This window comes from Anser brachyrhynchus, assembly GCF_964034855.1.
Source record: "Anser brachyrhynchus genome assembly, chromosome: 2".
Taxonomy (NCBI): Eukaryota; Metazoa; Chordata; class Aves; order Anseriformes; family Anatidae; genus Anser; species Anser brachyrhynchus.
The window spans coordinates 123,320,103-123,341,607 of NC_137695.1; the positions used below are offsets into that span (position 1 = coordinate 123,320,103).

The window sequence follows — 21,505 nt, forward strand, 5'->3', positions numbered from 1 at the left end:
GCAAAGCAGCTCAGAGTATCAAAGTATATTTTTTTATTTTGTATGTCACCGTTCTATATGAATCATAATGTAGCCACTTGATTTTATTTCAGTATACAAGAAAAGACATGTAAGGTCTAAGCATAATTAATTACAAATTGTTTGGAGTTTTGAAAATGACAGCCTTGTTTCCTGAGTGCTCTAGAAGGACAATTCGCTTTTACAAACAAAATGTTGGCAATGGGAGGGCCCGTGCAAGTATGGTCACCTTCTCTGGAACATTTTCAATTCCTTTATTTAGACCCAATAGAGAACTGTTAGAAGAAAAACACATTTCTATTGCTAGCAGGCCATCTCCTTTAATTGACTCAATATTTCTGTCAGGCAGAGGTTTTTAGCGTGATGGGGCAATGAGGCTGAGGAGCTGTCAAGCAATCTGTTTTACAGTAAATGGGTTCATGATGGATTAGCTGAGTGCCTCCTACTGGGGCGTGACAGGCCCAGGTGACGTGAACTGAGGTCCTCTGCCACCGCTCAACCCATTCAGCATCCCAGGGAGACTGATTCTCATATCATCGACGTACAGTGCTCTCCAAGGCATGAGTTCAGATCTGAAACACTGATCTCCTGGATTACTGTCCTTTCCAATTTACTTCAACACAAATGAACTTTATTTTATCATTAGTCCTTACAAACAAGGTTGCCTTGGCCTCAGAACTCTGTTTTCCCTCTAGACAGCTATCAGTATTTCTCTGAACTTGCTTATTGCTGGCATATTTTAATATCCCAGTCATATTGCTGTCTGTCTTCCGGTATGTCTGCATCTTTTATTCAGTAGAGCCGTTTGATACTGCTAATTTGTGGTACATTAACTGAGGGCTCTTTTATTGTAACAATACTCAGAAGAACAATAACCTCGCGGCATTTTACAGGAACCCAATATCATGTGTTGAAGTGATTTAATTGCAAAGCTGGTGTTTTTTCATAGGATTTGGTCTTTGTATTTAAATATGTATAAATGGTACAACAGTTTACAAGTGATATATGTTACAATCCACATAACAAAACCACATCGTCTCATGTATGGGACTTTATACAGTGAAGAAGAATGCATTTTAACTGCTTTGGGCTTCATGTCAGTGTGGTGTGCATGTAGAAACACCTTTTCGTTTTCCTGTTCTGTCTTTTGTTTTCCATGTGTCATCCTCCATAAAAAGTCTCATAATGAAGTCTCTTAATGTGGCTTTTCAGCTTTCTCCTCTCCCATCATCTCTCTCCTTAATTGTTTCTGCATGGAAGGGGATGCAGCTTTGGTTTCTAGGACCTTCCATAAACCCTTCTATTCTTACAAAGAAATTATTGGTACTGCTTTTGAAGTTAGGCTTTCTAGGCACAATTCTTCATAAGGTTCCACTGCCAAAACAGAGGAGCGGATCCCTTCAGTGCAGCAGTTATTTTATTATCCATGGCTCCATGACAGCTTCCTCCAAGAAAATGCCTACTCCCACCTGTCAGGTTTCTTTGCATGATATGAAGGTCTTCCTTCATATGAATCCACACTCATTGAACACGTGTGTTTTTTGTTCGTGTGTTTGTTTTCCCGACAAGTTACACACAGAAATACATCTCCCTAGTTTTTGAAACGTAGCAGTTAAATGTATCTTACTAAGGTCCAAATGAAAAGCATCCAGTACAACTGGTGTGCTAAAGCTAACCACCCTGTTTGGAGATTTAAGTGGACTGGCTGCTTTCTTGGAAGCCACAACTTGCATCAACTGTGTAAAGTACTGCATTCTAGCTCACTGGGAAAACAAACAAACAAACAAACAAAAACAAACAAACAAAACCCTTTCAATACTATTTATAAAACCTTGTCTTCTCTTGTACAAAGTGCTGAGTTAGATTTCTACTGTTGTTCAGATTTTGCATCCCTCAAAGAAAAATACATCCTTTCAGGATGGGAGGAGATCTCACTATGCCTGTGTTGTGGACACTAAGTATACACACATGAAAAATAACTTTTTGTTTTTCCTTTGCCATGTATTCTATTTGTACATTTCTACAAGATTATTAAATTGATTTTTTTTACTTTTTTGCCCTTATCTGGAATTATTAAAATATGTTTTAGGTATCCTGGTTATTGTGCACTACCATTAAGATCAGGAAGAAATAGCTACTATTAATACTCTGTCTAATCTACAAGATTTAGGCTGTAAAAATTATATTTAATACAGACAACAAATACAGTGAATTCCTTCTCTGGATGACGTGCTGCTAAAACTTTTGCCAGTAGGATGGTAGAAAGGCAAGACGAGCAGTTACCAGAACATTCACAGATAACAAATCATTTAAGCTTGTTAATTCAGGCTTAGGGAAGAGTGAATGGAACTCAGTGTCATGAAATCCTAAGAGATTCATTATAAATACATGCAAAGTAAAGTGCACTGGAAGGAGTAATTTGAGATGCCTTGGATCCAAATTCTTTATGTCCACACAATTAGATAGTTTTAACCATCCAACTTGTTCTTTTTCTCTTCTGTCTCAAGGTTGATGATCTGTGTCACTTTGCTTTCTAGAACTAGCACTCTTACAGTACTTAATTATTAAGTGTTCTAGTACCCTTATGGTTTCTTATTAATGGGGTAGCTTCTCTGATGCCAGCACCTCTCAAAGGAGACACTTCGTTGGCAGGATTGTTTGGGAGGTCAAACTGGAGGCATGGCCCATTAGGAAACATTTTGGAGCCTGTGCTTCTTGCCTGGCACGCAGAGTGTGCAGTTGGCTGCGGTAGCCAAATGCAAAGGCAGCTGAGCTCCCTACTAGAAGCTTAGAAACTACCATGAACAGTGCTCACTGTCTTAACATTAGTACCTCAGTTACAGTACTAAGTTACTGTTTTGCTAAAATAGGCAGGACAGCAGCAATTCATCACCGCTCAGCTGAATTAGCAAGAGAAATTTAATAGTGAGCTGGTACACAAAAGAAATAGGGTCACAGGGAAAGTGCTGGTAGACAAAGGCTTGAAGCAATGTTTACCCAGGGAGATCTAATCAGTACTCAGGTGGCTAGGACCAGGGATGGCCACTTTTAATTAGTCCTCTGAGACATGAGAAACATGTGGCAAGCTACTTATTGTTCGTTTTGGATAAACAGACAATACTAAATGCCCAGCAGTACACTTGAGGCTGTAATTAAGGGTTACCATTTTTCATGCTGTTGTTTGCTTAGTTGCTAATTAGCGCAGCCATGTGTTTTGATCTAAGTGAGGTTCATTTATCTAGCTGTTAACTAAAGTTTCTTGTTTTCAGTTTAGATAACAATAAATCAAAACCATGGAAAAATTAGTTTACCTTTATCAGTCAGTTTTGTATTAACACAAAGCAGTTCAGGGCTGATGACATGAAACATTCCCTTAAGATTAGTTAAAATGCTGTATACAAATGGAGTTTTGCAGCCCCACATTAGATTGCTTCCTTTTCCCTCCATACTCCCCTCTCATCAAGGGAATCCTAGCAATTGTTTAAAAAAATTATCTAAGTTTGTGGTGGAGACTTTCTCTTTGATGTGCCTGTCCAAAACAAACCAGTTTCTAACTTTATAACCAGATCCTATCCAAAATAAAATTTTGTTGTATAGGGATTTTCTTTGGAAAGACCTAGAGACAATGTACTCAGAACCAAAATCTCATCTAGTGTCTGACATAGTACTGATACTGATCTAGTATCATGTCTGCTAAAAGGAGTTTTTCTTCCAGTAGGGTTACCTCATGGTACCTCAGAATCCTCCAGCAAGAAAAAAAGCTCATCATTCCTATATGAGTTTATTCATGGAAAAATGATAATTAGTGAACTGTGGAATAACCTATTACAGATTTAGCAAATATTATTTTAGCAATCCCTATATTCCTTCCTCATGAGGCAATATTTAAACTTCAGTTCCATTATTTTATCTTTAATATTGTATTTTTGTAATGTATGTAATAACTAAAGCATGGACTTGTATGAACTAAATGATAATGTTAGTAGAAACATAATTAGACAAACCACAAGTGAGTTTGAGTATGCTGTCCGAAATAAATGAAGTGGAAATTTGCGACTGAGAGCTGTGCAATGGAAGATACGGCACTGCCTCATTTGATAGCAACTGATCTTTAGGCAATGGACCCTACTGGTACAGAAGGGAAGCAAGCACAATACACCCTCTATGTCAATGCTGGTATGGGTTGGTTTTCCCATTCTACATACAGAGTCGGTGATCCCAGAAGGGATGGCAGCTCTCTGAGGCACAGTCCCTAGTAAGGCACTCTCTGCCCCTGAGGGAGTGAAGAGCGCCTCCTAATTTAGGCTCATATGCAAACTTAGAGTATATGTTTGAATCCTTCATCGAGGTCTTTTATGAAACCTTTAAGGAGAACTGGCCTTAAAATGGAGCCCTTTGGAACCCCACTAGTGGCTGGGTGCCAGCCTGGTGTAACTCCATTTACTATAACCCTTTCAGCCTGACTCATCAGCCAATTTTTCATCCAATTTATTCTCTATTTGTCTAGCTGTATGTTGGACATTTTTTCCAGAAGGATGCTATGAGAAGCAGTATCAAAAGCATTGCTGAAATCCCAAAAGATTACATCAGCTGCCTTGCCTTGGTTAAGTAGGTGGGTAACCTTGTCATAAAAGGAAATTAAGTTATCAGCTATTTGACCTTGTAGTCACCCATTCTTGGTCTTAGTTCTGCAGGTCTATAACTTTGGATACAATTAGACATAGTTCTATCTTTCAAGAAAGTTCTATCTTTCTTTTCACTCATGGCAGGAATAACTACTGCAAATGCAGTCTCGATTTCCAATACTAGCAAAGAATGTATGGAAAACCAGCAGGAGAGGTTGTTTCTGAAAAGCAGGTTGTCATTCTAGAAAGCAGAAAAATAAATTGCATAATTTTACAATTGCCCCACAATTAGGACATTGCTACATATTTATGTTCCTACCAAATGAAATCTGCATAAGTAGGTGTGGCAGACTCCGTGAGGTGAGGGAGGATGCAGGTTTTTGCTAGGTTGGAGGCTCAGAGGAAAGATCATTTAGAAGTTTAAAAAGGCCACTGTATGTACAGAAAGATCTCTGGTTCTTTCAGCTGTTTTCTACTTACACTGTGACTCTGTGTACTAGTTAGGCTATCACTGTGGCATTTTTTTTTTTTCAAAATTAACAGTAATAATTTGTACTCCAGCATTGATATTTCCCTGAAATGTATTTGCTATTATGGATTAAATAAGAAAGTTTATTCTTTTCCTTAAAGATTATTTCAAAACTGCTGGAATTTTTTCACTGTTGGTAGAAGTTCTTTTTCTGTCTCTACAAATGCACCTACTACCAAATAGAACATCTAAGAAAACAGACACATCTGCATCTGAAAGTGAGGAAAAAGTCTGTGGGGTAACTGGAACACTGTTTTGTAATATGTTTATTTAAAATTCTCACTTGCATGCTTTTCACAAGGAGTAGGAAAAAAAAAAAAAACAAACTATAAGGACACATGGGTATATTAACAAACTTGAATTGAAACATCATCCATTTATGCTTTGAACTCACTTTATTATACAGTTATTTCCTTTGCTTACTTAAGTCTGACATTTTGGAATTCAGCTTTACCCATACGGATACCTGTGTTACTGAAGAGGTTTTGATTATGTGTGCAGTTTCTGTGTCACAATTTGCAGGCACTTGTCCCATAGCATGTGCCAGCAGAATGACAGAATAGCACTTGTGGGACAAAAATAACATTTTTCCCACTGCTACCTTCTGTGCCTGCCGTGTTGCATAAAAGACAGCTACCTGCAGATGTTTGAAAGCCTCCAATATTTACATATGTGTATAGCCACAAATCCACAGATTGAGGAAATGGATTTAGTAATTGCCTCCTTACATAATAGTTTTCTGTGTTTTTCTAGTCCTGATTTGGTACCATTCATCAAGGAAGCACAGAGGAGTTCACCCACCGCACTGTTTTTTTTTTTTATTTCTTTTTCCTTTTTTTTTTTTTTTTTTAGCAAGTTAATGGAGCTTTTCATGTATACATGAACAAGGTCACACATTGTGGTTATATTTACGGACTTGATTCAGTGGGACAGCATACTGAGTGTCTGTCAGGATAGGAACCTGTAAACTAAAATGGTGATGGATATGCCAATACATTGATGGATATATGCTTTTTTTCTTCCTGGGAATTTGTTACGCATTGTAGTCTTGCTTGTAATTGTGGTTTCCACTGTGGTGCTGTAGAGTGCTTCTCTTTTTTAGAACATTGCAATCTGTCAGTTTTACACTGCATTTACTTTCATAGAGAATTGTGAAAATAAATGAAATTCCTGAAATCAGGTCATTCAGAGAGGACCATTATAAAATCTTCATTGGAGTCTCATTCCTGCTTGTTCTCTGTGGATACTCACTGGGCTGTTGTGTTGGACCCACGACTTTCTTCCACACACTGTGCCCCCCTCCTCAGCTCAGCTCTGCTTGTTCCAATCAGATCCAGTGTTTGTAGCACTCACACTTTTTTCTTCAACTTCTCCATCCTCCAATCTACGGTGAGCTAGAGTTATTAGAAAAGCAATAGCCCTGGGCAGATAGTCTCAGTTGTGCTCCTAGGACAAGGTTGTGCTACTAGGACAGGATCAATCACTTGCTGATGGTTCTTTCAGGGAAAGATGAAGTGAAAGGCACAGCAAGTACTTAAGGGAAGCTGTTCCAGCGAGGTCATAAACTGGAATTCATGATTTCAGGTAGATGGATTTCTACATCTACATAGTTTTGATGCACTTTAAGGATGCCATAGGCCAAAGTTTTATAATGAAAGTGAATTAGCATTTGTTGGAAAAATGCACTCAAATACATTTTGTGCAGTTGTTGATTTAACTTTTCCTTTGAAAGCAGCTGTAATCTTTGGTGAGTAACTCTGTGACAATTAAAATGAAGTGTGTAGAACTGCTGAATTATCTCTGTATCAGCACAATAAAACTGGACATACTTGCTAGTGTGAGTTGATCTTTTCCCTTTTAATTTGCTAAGGTTATCACAAGAGTCTTGAAATATAGCCTATATCTGCAGGTCTAATTTCCAGCATACCCCACCTCTACTTCATGTTTTTTTAATATGTTTTGCACAAAAAATAAATTAGGTATTTGAAAGGAACTTGCTATATTTCAAAATACCCAAGTGAGCTTTTTGCTGCAGGGATCATGCTATTTAATTGCGGATAATATTGCTCCAAAACTGTGTCTCTTTTTCAGGATTTGTGGTTTAACGTGTTTAGAAAGCGCGGGGCCATAATTTAGTAAAACAGAACGGCTGCAGATGACTAACCTTTTGCTCTCATGTGTTATTAATTCTCCCCAGTTTGGATGGGAACTGCACAAATACAATGATGTTTTGCTGTTTCATGTGTTCCATATACGTGATAGAGAAGACAGGCGATTTAAATTGGCAGTATTTGAACTGCCTTGTGGCTGTGCCATACACCTTGTCGTTTCTACTGGCATCTTCCATTTCCCACCAATTACTTCTGTAAACACGTTGTATATCGTCTTGGTGAAGTTGTTGGAACAGGTGCAATGTCACTGCTAATTGCTTCGATGTGCCTTCAGTGAGGGAACCTCTGTTTTCTAGGTGCTTCTTCAATGAAATAAATAAATGTATGCTTTATAAAAACCTCAACAAGCAAGTTGAAAAATAATGTCTGAAAAATAATGTTGATACTCTAATTTATAATTGAGTTCTGATTTGGATATTTGTTAATTTGAAAAAACTGTAAACGGAATAAATTAGGGTCCAGTTTACAAAATTCAATTCTGCTTCAGATTATCTGGAGATAATCTGCATATGTAGATTATTCTGCATCAGTCCTGGACATTCACAAGGTGGAATAATAATTTAAAAAAAAAGTATAAAAACATGAATGTGTGTGCTGTGTTTGGTATTTGTTTTTTTTTTTTTTCTTTCTTATTTTTTACTACCAAAGGGCTACTCTTTTAAAAAATAAGGAAATCATCCTACAATTCAAAAAAGAGAGGAACGTAGAATAATATGACAGAATGCCTTTTGCCTCTCCTTTGTTGTTGAGAAAAGCCCATTTTCTAAGGCTAGGACTATTAAGCAGTGTTGACAATCACATTCCAAAATATGCAACTCATTAGTTTCAGGATAAATTATCCAAGGCAATATAGGCATACTGATGAAGGTGTTTGCCATGGGTAATTATTGGAAAGTTACTGAGTTGTGTTGCACTTAGAGTTTGCTTTTTAGTAAAGTAGCGGTGTAGCTTAAGCCATTCACCTCATAACTGAAGCCTGAAGTTTGTGGAGCTGTGCACAGGTCAGGTGTCATTGACTTTATTAAGGTGTTAGCTGAAAGGTTTCTGTTGACATGTCAAAATTCAGGATTGATGAATAGCTTCTTAAGGCTTAAACTTAAGCCTCTGACATGACAATTATTTGATTCTTTTGGAGCATTGGCTGCTTCACATGAGAAAAATAGTCCCTGATTTTTCTAAAAGTCCATTAACTGAAACAGACATTTTCAGCCTTAGATATACATAGGTGAAATAAAATTGCAACCATTTTTATAAATACTTCTGCAGCTATCTGAGTATGTGAGAAAGCTCTCCTGATGGCAGTTAAAGGGTCATCGACAGGAGTTGTATGATAATTTGCAATGAGATGAATATAATAATAATAATACATAATAATTCTTCAGTTGGGAAAGTGTAGCTGCCAACTGCCATGAAGATAAATGGAAACTGGGAGAAGATGCCACCTAGGTTTAACAAAGACAGAGTAGAACAGATATTTCTTTAACAGGAGAACTGATTTCTAGACCGGGAACATGTGCTGGCTTAATCTGCATGGATTGCATTTGATATGATCCCACATAGGAAATGTTTCTTTAAAAAGCAGATCATGGTGATCAGTCCGAGTACAGTGGGTTCAGTAGGCAGTAAAGGAAGAGGGGATGACTGCTTTTCTTGAGTATGGAACTGTTGATCTGGAGCAAGGATACTTGTCAGGTGCTTCAAGGACTGGTTTTGGAATTGTCTGAGCATCTGCAATGATGACCTTGCAGAAGAAGTAGCGCTTGTGAAATTTGGTGGTGAATGAAGCCAGGAGGTGTCAAAATGAGGATAGGGTGACTGAATGGAGAGAAATGGATAGAAATTGGACAATGTAAAATGTGTGACCTTGTATTTAGGGACAGGTATTGGGATTTACTGGTCTAAGCAGAGAGCCACTCTCTTGCAAATAGCTGAGGAAGACAAAGACATTTTTGTCATCATTTGCTAAAAATGTCTAAGAGCAGTTAGAAAAAAGGTGCATTAGCAACAGCCTGGATGTGACGACCCATAAAGTCTCCTTCGGTGTTCCTATATCAATTTCTGGTTTAACAAATGCACAGATGTTTGAAAACAAAAGTGAATACAGAAACATTTATTGAATACCTGATTTCTTTAATATAAAATGTATACAAGTAGGGTTTTGAATAAACTAGTATGTAGTGCATGATGGAATATTTGCTTTTATAATTCACTCCTTATTTCTTCCAGTTTAATTCAGTATTTCTAAATAGAGAACTATCAAGGTGATAGTATTCAAATGATTAAATTTTTTCCCCTTCATATATTTGCGTCCTAGAAAATGCAAGTACAACTTTACAGCCACTTTGGAGAAGACTCTGCAGCTTGTAATTGAAAGACATCAAGCTTCAGGGAAGGTAAAAGAAAAAAAAAAAAAAAGAAAAAAAAGCATACAACTTTGGAATAATAGATGGGATGTGATAGGCTACCCTATTGCCTGGAGCTTATTGTCTATGTGTCTGTATTGATTGAAATACTTTAATTTTGCATTCTGTCTCAATTACTAGTGTGCATCCAATACTGCAATTCTGAGGAGGAGAATATTCTAATTAAATGATTTTTTTTAAGTGAAATGTTTAATGATACACATTTGTATGATTACTTGAAACTCTAACTTATTTTTGAGCTCCAGCAAATGAAACACAAGATAATTTATATCATCTAGTGAATTTCACACAGAGTATCACAAAATGGTTCAAAAGGAAGCAAATTTTAAACAACAAATAAAATACAAGCCTTTAAGGTGTGATTTAAGCAGAGAAATTGACTTTGTGGCTGAGAAGGGAGGAGACGATTGAATTACAGACAAATGAGGCAGAGAAAGCAAAAGGATGACCTTCCTAACTGGGGAGAGATGTACAGACACCAAAATGAATGGTTGGCAAGCCAAACAAAAGGGGGGTATGTGAATGCAAGGTCAGAGAGCTCAGAAGAGAAAGTCAGTGAGAAATTTATGTTACAGAGATATGTTCTTGAAAACAATATAGCCTTTGTTTCTTTTAGGTTTTAGGTCCACCTCTGGGTGCACTGGCTAAAAATGGGAGATACATCTTTGTGTCTCACAGAGTAAGACAGTTATTTGGCTATGGTGTTTTTGGTGTTTTTAAAGCTGAAGTTAGAAAGATGGGAAGAAAATGAAAAAAGAGTGGTTGCAAGCTGGGATGTATTGAAGGAGGCAGTCCTAAAAGCCACTCCTTCCTCCCATGTTTAGTCTCTACAGAAAGATATATCTTACCTTTAGCTATTGTATGTAGTTTTCTGCTTTTAAATTTTAGGGAGCAAAAGATATAACACACCTCTGTTGTTTAGCCATATATCACAAAATACCTCCCATCCTATTCTTGGTTAAGGATAAATGTGACACGAGAAATAGTTGAGTACAGTATGTTGTCTCTTGTTTTTGGTAAGGCATCCTGTGAAAATTCACTGTAGAATAATCCTTGGAATAATTCTTCTGCCATCATTCAGAGCTGTTGAGAAGCTCAATCAGATGGACTTTGGGACTCACTGGATTTTTCTGGTTCAAACCACTATATCCAGGTTGCTGTGGTCCTCTGTTCCTTGGTAGGTGGTAGAAAGTCTGAGCATGGATTCCCAGCATGTACACACGTGTGTTGCACAGACACAGCCAGCCACCGGCAATGTAACACAAAGAGAAGGACAGTGCCTGGTCAGGACCACATATATAGATGTATACTCCTGCAGCAGGAATGATCCAAAGGTATTGATCCTGCTCTTCTCTTCTGGTCAGTCAGGCTCCCAGCTTCCTAGTACATCTCACACTCACACATCCATCCATGCACACACACAGATAGATGTCTCCAGACCTGTGGGTCCTGAGAATAGCCTGCTCTCAGACTCTCCAGACCATGGATTTTCAGGCAGCTCTTATCCTGCTCATTGGCGAGTCCAGCTTTAAGTTTGCTAGCATCTCATACATGTTCTCATACACAGAACAGAAGGCACATCTGAGCATAATTACAGAGAAAGCAGCTAAGAGTAGTTTAATAAGATGTTAGAATAGACTGGTGATAAGGTGCAGGATTTGGCCATGCAAGTGTACTGATCAGCGCCTTCCTTATACTTGGATGGGCCCTTTTATCTCCTCTTCTCTCCATTCTCATGTTTTTTTCCTTCCACCCACTTCTGCCTCTCCTTGTCCCCGCCCTCACCTCCTTCACAAATAAATGACTCATTATGATTTTTTTTTTCCAGGTTAATCTGACTTTCACTTTGTGCATAGCCAAATTTGACATTTCTGATACCATTACCTAGGTCTTCTCACCCTGATTTGTAACATATTACTAAAATGGCCACTTAGGTGCTCTTGACCTTGAAAGGCTGCCTACCTCAGAGGTTGTCAGTACTCCTCTCCATTTCTCAGTGAAACATGGCCATTTCTCACTCTGTTATTTGTTACCATCGAGCAATTTCTCGTGTCATCTCCACAGATTCTCATATTCTCTTCACTTAGCTAAACATCAGGCCAAAGACTGGTCATCTGCCTCCATACTAACACGAACTTCTACTGAAAGCAAATTTACTACAAATTCAGGTGAGGTGAGTCTGGAACGTTCTTGTATCTGGCAAACAGGAAGGGTAAATGAACATCCCCTTAAAGCTCCCCAAATTCTTCCAGCTCTAGACTGCAACTATGCTTTATTAGATAAAGCCTTCTTTCTGAATGTTGTGTGTATCTGGCAATAGCTCATGGCTACATCTGTAGATATCAATGCATTTGCATGTTCAGTGCTAATTCGAATGGAGGTCCTTGAAAGAACCTGGTGGATGTTATAATTTTGTCTTTAACCTACATCAAATAGCTTTGTTTTTCTCTTAACTAGCTGTAAAACATTATTTCTCAATGCAGTATAAATAAGACAGTTATATTTCTGAGAATTTACCATTCAATAAGTTATAATGTGCTTTGGAAATTAGGTATTTTTATGATCATATCAAAGAGTTATTTTGGCATCATATATTTTAAAGGAGGAAGCTGTACATCTGTTCTCTTTAAATTGTGAACAGCATACTGTTGGTATTTAATAAAGTAGAATCCCGTGGTTCTTTCTTACTTTGTAATACAGTTTTTCTTCACACATTCTTGTCATGAAAAACCTGTCACAAAAGCATACCCTTTCTGCTGTTATGATGTGGCATTTGCCTAGGAAAAACACATTATTTTGGTTTTAAAATAAATAGCAATCAAGCGTATGTAGAAGATAAACTATACTTCAAGAAATTCTATCTATTGATCCAGCCCACGAATGGCAATTCAAGTTCTGTTTCACTGCTCAGAGGAGCTTATACAACTTTTACTGTTTTAAGAAGATCCTTTGATTTAGATTCACATGTTCTTTGAGAATGTGGGCTATCAAAATATTCAGGATCCTTTTGCATGACCAAGTGCTACATCTAATGATAAAATACCTACTGCTTGTATTTATTTTAAAATCTAGGGTACTACAACCCTTGGACAAAAACATAAAGCTGTATCCTTAGGTCTTCCAATGTCTTTAGGATGCTGATGATAAATTTTCTTAGTGAAAGAAGTCATTAATAAACTTTCGCTTTCTGAACACAAAGTTTTATTCTCTCTTGATAAGTCACTAACTGAAGTCAAATTGTAGATTTATAAACACAGGATATTTAATACTAATTTTACATGCCTCTTTTGGAAAGTTCAGAAAAAAATAAATTGTTGTTTAGCTATGTTGGTGCTGAAACACAAATGACACTTAAGTAGTATTTTGGTTGGTTTGTTCATAATTATGTTGTAAGAGGTTCCCGGGGAACTATAGGCCTGTCAGTTTGACCTCAGTGCCAGGAAAGCTCATGGAGCAGATTATCTTGAGGGTCATCACGCGGCACTTGCAGGGCAAGCAGGCGATCAGGCCCAGTCAGCATGGGTTTATGAAAGGCAGGTCCTGCTTGACGAACCTGATCTCCTTCTATGACCAAGTGACGCGCTTGGTGGATGAGGGAAAGGCTGTGGATGTGGTTTACCTTGACCTCAGTAAGGCTTTTGACACCGTTCCCCACAACATTCTCCTCAAGAAACTGGCTGCTCGGGGCTTGGACTGGCGTACGCTTCGCTGGGTTAGAAACTGGCTGGATAGCCGGGCCCAGAGAGTTGTGGTGAATGGAGTCAAATCTGGTTGGAGGCCGGTCACTAGTGGTGTCCCCCAGGGCTCGGTACTGGGGCCGGTCCTCTTTAATATCTTTATCGATGATCTGGATGAGGGCATCCAGTGCACCCTCAGTAAGTTTGCAGATGACACCAAGCTAAGTGCGTGTGTCGATCTGCTCGAGGGCAGGAAGGCTCTGCAGGAGGATCTGGATAGGCTGGAGCGATGGGCTGAGGTCAACTGTATGAAGTTCAACAAGGCCAAGTGCCGGGTCCTGCACCTGGGCTGCAACAACCCCAAGCAGAGCTACAGGCTGGGAGATGAGTGGCTGGAAAGCTGCCTGGCCGAGAGGGACCTGGGAGTATTGGTTGATAGTCGGCTGAATATGAGCCAGCAGTGTGCCCAGGTGGCCAAGAAGGCCAACAGCATCCTGTCTGGAGAACAAGTCTTACGAGGAGCGGCTGAGGGAGCTGGGCTTGTTCAGCCTGGAGAAGAGGAGGCTCAGGGGCGACCTTATCGCTCTCTACAGTTACCTTAAAGGAGGCTGTAGAGAGGTGGGGGTTGGTCTGTTCTCCCACGTGCCTGGTGACAGGATGAGGGGGAATGGGCGAAAGTTGCGACAGGGGAGTTTTAGGTTGGATGTTAGGAAGTACTTCTTTACCGAAAGGGTTATTAAGCATTGGAACAGGCTGCCCAGGGAGGTGGTGGAGTCACCATCCCTGGAGGTCTTTAAAAGACGTTTAGATGTAGAGCTTAGCGATATGGTTTAGTGGAGTACTTAGTGTTAGGTCGGAGGTTGGACTCGATGATCTTGAGGTCTCTTCCAACCTAGAAATCTGTGATACTGTGATACTGTGATACTGTGAGGAGTTTCTTTCTGCTTAGGAAAGTAAGTGCCCAAGGGTGTGTATATCAGCAATTTCATGAGAATTCCTATTAATTATTAACAGCTCAAGGGTGAAAAATCAGATCTCACCAGTGAATCTCATAGGTAGGAAAAGCTGTGTTAACTAAAAAAGAAGTTTTGTACCTATAGTACTTCAAATAATAATAATAATAAAAAACAACAGCTGCTAACAGACTTTCTACAGTATATTAAAGCCTTTCTGTGTCAGCCTTGGCAAAAGCTTTGGTCACTGTGAATACATTTGACTGTTATGAGAATGTACAAAATCATTCAGTAGCTTTAGGCTTGTTAAAAACCTACGTTTTTATTCTAACGCTCTCATAGCTCTTCAAGATACTATAGAAAAGCTAGTGTAGAGTATGCTATGATGGAATCTGAATTTTATATGCTATCTCTGAATGAAAAATGAAGGCAAGTCTGATTGCTTTATGTGATTTATATAAAACGGCTTCTGATACATTGCCGGCCCTCAGTAATGCAAAAGTATGCATATCCTAAGATAAGTAAAATTGTGTGGCAGAATTTAACAACAAAAGATAAAGTTGTTTTACAGAGGATGACTGTTGTTAGGCTATGAAACTTTGTAAACTTTCCCTTTATGTTAAATTAGTCTTGCTCATGTACAATCCCATGTTATTTTATTATCATTTGTTGTTACTTGGTTCATGCTCTCAGTTACGTTTCTAGTGTGACTTCCTGTGTGAACTGAGTAGCGTTCTGTGCTGCCGCTGATATTTACAGCCAGGAGACTTGCTTTATTGGTTGTCGATTAATTTTTCAATCGATCATTTTCATTCTCCTGTCAGAAGAATGGAAAGGTGGAGCAACAAGTTAAGGTGCAGGGATGGTGCTTCACCAGAGGTGTAGCAGATCACTGAATGGATACTATATTTCAGTCAGATAGAAAAGACTCAGAAAATTGCAATTGCAATATTGAATTAATTTACGTGAATACCTGTAGCTATTGCTTTGCTGCTTTAAGTAATATCTCCTGAAGACAGCTGACAATCTATGTTCCGAAAATCTCATGGAAGACCTGAACTAGAAGCAGTCTGCAAACCTGCTGCTGCAGAACCTGCCAGAGGCTCTGGAAGAAATGGGGATCACGTTTGGCTCTAGAGCTAGGCCACTCAGTGAATCTAATTATGTTTTCAAAATAATTAGTTATATCTATACTATAGATTATATAGGGTAACTTTTATGGAAGGGGCTACATAGGCAGTATATGTGCCTGCTAGAAACGAGAAGCTGCACTTGCTGACATCCTTGCATTGGATAAGAGGAATGAAGCCATCCATACATGGTTGCCATTTCCACGAACAGCCACATTCAACTTTTACTGCATTGAAAAATACAACAGAAATGCTCAAAAATCCTCCTACTGCAGGTTGTGATTCTATGGATGTCAGACAGCAGGCAGTTCTTTCCCCTCAGCCTCAAGAAAAAGAGAAATCCAAGGATGCATTTCTCAGCTGTGTGTCGTTCCTTTCTTTTGTGCCTAAATTTGCACATGGTCCACTTCTTTTGTTTAAGAAAACTGTGAAAGGTAGCCTATGCTGCTCTATTTTGGTAACCCTCAAGAGTAAATTCTGATCACAAATCCTCAAAACAGTGAATAAAATCACTGCAACAGACCTCCCACTGAATCCTGCTGGGGCTCCTGAGAAAAATAATTAATTTCAAACCTACTTATTTCAACATTGTTCACTCACTGAACAAATGGGTGGAAAAAAGACCTTCCTGAAATAATTACCTAGTTCACAGATTATGCTTCTGGCTGAGAAAAGTACTTAGCCATAATGGAGGCACCAGGCCACTTTTTTTATTTTCCTTGTGTAGGTTCCCCATAGTAAAGAGCTATGTTTTATGCCAGTGTCATGGAGAAGATATATTATTGTTACTAATATTATTTTTATTTCTTTAGTGATACCTAGGTGCTCTTGCAAATCAGGCTCCCACTTTACTAAGCATTATACATGCAAAGAGTGCAGAGATTGGCTTTTCCTTTACAGGTTTGACATCATACATAATAAGATGAAGAGTCCAGAAAATTAACAAGCAGCTGCTTTGCTTTCCCTACTTTTCAAATCTGTGATGTTTCAGTTATTTTTGCAAAATAAAAGGGAACAAAGTTCAGTTCTCTCATTCAAATTCACAGCAGAATATAAAATTCTGGCTTGTGAAGTATCAAAATTACGTGGGAAAGATCTTTCATGGCCCAAATCATTCCTTCACCTACAGTAAAGCCAGCATGGTCAGGAAAAGGACCAGGAGCGCAGTCCCTCTCCTGGGTAAATTGTGGGCTAGATCGTGGCCAAGCCTGTCACCTGTGGGGAAGGAGCAGAGAGCCTCTGCGGAGTGGTTGCATTTCCAGCGTGCATGTGTGAGGAACAGCTGGAGAAAAGTTGGGAAACAGGAGGAGTCTTGGCTTTGTGGTTGGCACTGCAGAACATAAGAAATCCCTTGCACAGCAGCTGTGAAGTGTACATCACTGTTGTCCCACTGTGTGAGACATACCCTGGTCTTGAATCAGCTATAGAATAATAAAAGAAGATACTGCTCCTGTAACATGTTCCTGTCAAATCCAGGACTGACGACTTGCTACTTGGGTAATGTGCATTTCTAGTTTCTTACCATTCTGGTCTCACTTCTTGCTGTGCAGAAATAAGGATGCAGTAATGGCTGGGGCTCTCAGCATGTGTATGCATCCATTTGATACCTACTTTTACTTGGGGTTTGATTTTTGAGTAAGAGCATCTATTTCAAGAGCAGTGCATCTGTAGTGAAGAGCTGTGCGCTCTGTTCTGATGGAGCCAGCTGGTTGGTTTATTTTTCTTTGAATTTCTCTAGGATCTGATTTTGCCCTCATCTAAAGAACAGCAGCAAATTCTTACTGTGCCAGGGAAGTCTCTAAGGAGGTTTAAAATCCCAGGCTAGACAGCAGCGTAGCAGTGCTGGTTTAAAACCACTGTGAAGTGCCTGTTCACTCAGCAGCAGAAGCTTTGAAGACGCACAGCATGATGAGCACCGGGACCCCACTGCTGCCAGCGTAGTGCCAGCGGAGCTCCAGTGGTTGTGACTTTAGGCGTGTTGTGCAGTGTTCGGCTACAGGCGTTGTAACTGAAGGTAATTCTAACAGCCTTAGCTATTCTGAAAATGAATTGGACTGCACCATGGAAAGCATTTCATTTGGAAATGTTTATTTGAAGTTAAGCGAGTGGTGAAAACATCCACCTCTTGACAATCCCTCCCTACTGTATCAGCAGTGATGGTACACAAGGCGATTTCTTGCTGTGTTTTGTTCTTTCACAGGAATTAGAAAATCCCAGGAAACATTCAGTTTGTCTTTAAAGCACTGCACTAATAGTCTCGTTATAAGTTTACATCTGACATAGGAGCAACTTTTGTGTTTGCAAATGTTTTCTTTCTTTTGCTAAATAAGTCCTAGCAGTAACCCATCTGAAATTTAACAGAATACTTGTAGCAGCACACAGTAGATTAACTATTAATTCAGACTCATTTCTGAATGTTAAAATTTCAAAACAATTAATAATGATTTTTCAGGTTCCTTCCATCCTCAACACATTGAATGCTTGTTACAACTTTGTATTGTCTATCGATCCATCTGTTATACCAGCTTATTCCATTCTTATGCTTACCAATTGCACCCATGTGCCTGAATTTATTGGAACAGTAAAATGACGTTCAATGCAGTGTAGCTGGGAAACGGAGCCAGTAGCCAAACCTATTATTATTATACTGATGGAGTTTTTTAAATTACATCTCAGTAAGCTCAGCATTATCTTCCACGGTGTTTTCAAGCCCCATGAAAGGTAAGATAGTTTATCTTCTGAGCTGTGTACAGTTATGGCTTGTTTGCTTAATGAACCCATAGTTTTAGACATTGTTTTCCTTTATTTCTAAATAAGTGTAAGTGTTTAAAACAGTCATTAAAAAACAAAACATAACAAAACAAACCACAAGCAAGCAGCAAAATTGTTTCAGAACCCAGAGATCTGAGGAAGTAACAGTGCATGGATCCTATTTCTGAGTTAGGATAAAATTAACAGGAAAAAACATTCTTGAAACCAAACCCAATACTGGTATAAATGAGAGCAACTCAAGAAATTTCTGTGGAGGTATGCTATTAAAAATCTAATTCCTCATACTTTCCCAGAGTGAAATACAGTCTATGGGCCCAAGTATTTTTTAGAAGGACTCAAAGTCTCAAGATCTCAGTTAGATCTGGTAGTTCTGATACCTAATAATAGTTGTAATACCACCCCTCATTCTCTGTTGTAGCTATGATGGACTAATGATACAAGCAGGTCAAAGTTTGTGAAAAGAGATTTGTTGTTAGAGCAATAGTTGTATTTTGAAACAATAAACAGAATTTCAGACACATGCCTGATTCTTTGCAAATATCAAAGAAATCCCCAGGATCCTCAAGATCCACATTTTGCTGATAAGCAAGAACAAATACTTTGAGTGAATTACATAGTAAACAGAAACATTTGATCTCAAGATATTCCTGAATTAAATTGCTAACAATTGCCTTCAGGAAGGGCTTCTTATAAGTTGAGAGAAGGTTAAACAAACCCCAGTCCTCCATTTTTTATTTCCAATTCAGCTCATTCCTTTTTTCTTCTTATGAAGGTTCAGCTGACATTCAGATTCAATAACTCTTTGCCATGCCACCTCCCGAAGGGTACAAGGCAATATTCGTGCATTTGCACTGGTTCCCTCTGTAGATAAGCAAGGACAGCATGACCATCCTTTTTTTTGGTCTGGTGAACAAGCAAGCAAAAGCTGCCAATCAGCAGGAGATGAGGAGAGCGTTGTCCCTCTGCAGTTTCACCATTCCTTTCATGTTTGCTGGGCAAGTGAGCAATGTAATAATTATGTTTGTTTTTTAGCTATAGGATGATGGACTTGTTTTTCTTCCCACGTTATTTTTGGTACTATCAACAAGAAAACAAGCCACAACTGTTTGGGAATATAAAGAATTTTACTTGTAAATGTAATGAATACAGTATTAGCTTAGTTTTTTTTTGGTTTGATGGAGGCGGCTGTGCAGCCAGGCTGTACTGCGGAGGCCCGAGAGGCCATGCCTGTTGGTGAAATCCATTGCAGAGGAGAAAAAACCTCTCCTGAGCACGAGCTGTCTGTGTAATCCTGATGCTCATTCTTTTGTAATGTAGCTTCTTATTCTCCTACATTCCACAAAAGCAGTCTGAATCTCTCTCTCACATGTGGGCAGGCACATGGCTCCTCGACAGTTCTGGGTTGGGGAGGCTTCAGGACAAAGAAACTACCCAAGCTTTTGATTTTCATGACCTAGTGGCACAGCGTTACTCAACTCCTCTTTCATTGATGAGTCGGATGAAAGAGGGCTTGTCACAACAGCCACAGCCTATGTGGTGTTGCCCACCTACGTCTTTTGTCACAGACCCTGAAAAGAATACGTTACGGGAGTCAGGAGTTGTCGCAGGCTGCCAGTCGTCCTATAGCAGGCTGTTTGGGAAGCCCAGGCTGGAGGATCACCTCCCCCCTGCCCCAACTTTATCCACTGGGAGGTTTCTGTCGAGGTGTCAGGGGAAGCTGCAAGCAGTGTTAGAAAATGGATGAGAGACCTCACTTAATCTTCAGCAATGAGCTGAATGAGACTACAGAGCCTGATCGGTGCCTCTCTGAAAGTCAAATAAGTGTACTCCATAGATCATGTGTCATTGCAAAAGAGAATACACCTGTCCAAGGCAAGAAAAGAGCATTTTGTCTTTCAAAAATCCTGTTAGTTTTCCTTCTGCAATTGTTTCCTTTCCTGTCACATACTTCTTACTGAAATAGCATATCTGCCCTCCTAGTAATAATTCCCAGGGGGCATTCAACAAGCCCTTGATGTCTGAGTTCTTAGCTTGAACTATCCTGGACCTTTTAGGAATTTACTCCTATGGCAGTTAAAAATGGCCAAAGGAGTCTTTACAATCATTCTTTACAAGCATAGAGAAAGCCATACTTTGAGAAAACTGTCTCAAGTTAGCATTCTTGGCAGCTTGGCTGGTATTAATAGTGCATTAACTTTCCCACAATCACCTATGTGAATTCTATTTGAATTCACATATAGGAATGTAAACCTATTTTTTCCCCTGATGGAGAACTAAATATGATCTGTGTGGATACATTTTTAGGTTTGCACCACTCCAGATTCATTCATTGTTCCTTTTAGTTGAAACATTAACAAATGAGGATATAAGAGCACATGTTTTCTGTGGTCTGTCAAGAACAGTGTCACTTAGTGTTAGATATGGTTCTTTCTGAATCTTTTTTGTTTAATCTAAGTTAGAAAATCCCACTAGAATTTGCATGGAATTTCATTGTAGTACTGGTGGACATATGTACTCTCTCTGACTTTCGATGACTAGATTCTCTCTACAACTACCTCAGAGGATGTAGTACTGGGGTGGGACTTCATCCCTTCTCCCAGGCAACAAGTGATAGAAGAGGAAGAGGCCTGAAGTTGTGCCAGGGGAGGTGTAGGTTGGATATTAGGAAAAATTTCTTCAAGGAAAGTGTTGTGAGACATTGGAACAGGCTGCTCAGAGAAGTAGTTGAGTCACCTTCGCTAGAGGTATTGAAAAGATGTGTAGATATGGTATTTAGGGACATGGTTTAGCAGTAGACTTGGCAGTGCTAGGTTAACGGTTGGACTGGATGATCTTAGAAGTATTTTCCAACATAAATGATTCTATGATTCTATGATATGTGTAGTGATAACATTAAATAGCTGTCTCAGCCTAGAAAAAGGACAAAGATTTAAAAAGGATGAGAATCCCTTTTATGATATTTCATTTTCCACTTCAAATTGTTTCAACTCTTCGTCTTTGGTATTTTTTCCAGCTTTAATTTCTGTACAGTTAATGCCACTGGGAACTATTGGTTAGTCAAGAAAATCAGAATGCCTTATCTGTGACATTCAAGGCGACTTTTTAAAAAAAAAGGTGACAAACTATCTGGCAATCACAGTAAATCTATGTTAGCTGAATTAGAAAGCAGTTTTCAATACCAAGAACTTGGCAGGAGTTTGACCCAAA

The 21,505-nt window shown here is 39.0% G+C and overlaps 1 protein-coding gene across 8 annotated transcripts in view; it reads left to right on the forward strand.

The window, feature by feature from the left end:
• NKAIN3 (sodium/potassium transporting ATPase interacting 3) overlaps positions 1 to 21,505 on the forward strand; it is a 372,372-nt gene that overhangs the window by 37,450 nt on the left and 313,417 nt on the right. For 2 of the 8 annotated variants that reach the window (XM_080582403.1, XM_080582404.1), the window contains one exon: positions 9,658 to 9,736. The exons of the other annotated variants lie outside the window; for them this stretch is intronic. In XM_080582403.1, the coding sequence (XP_080438529.1) occupies positions 9,658 to 9,736 (79 nt within the window). The remainder of the gene's footprint in view (positions 1 to 9,657; positions 9,737 to 21,505) is intronic. 8 annotated transcript variants of the gene reach the window in all.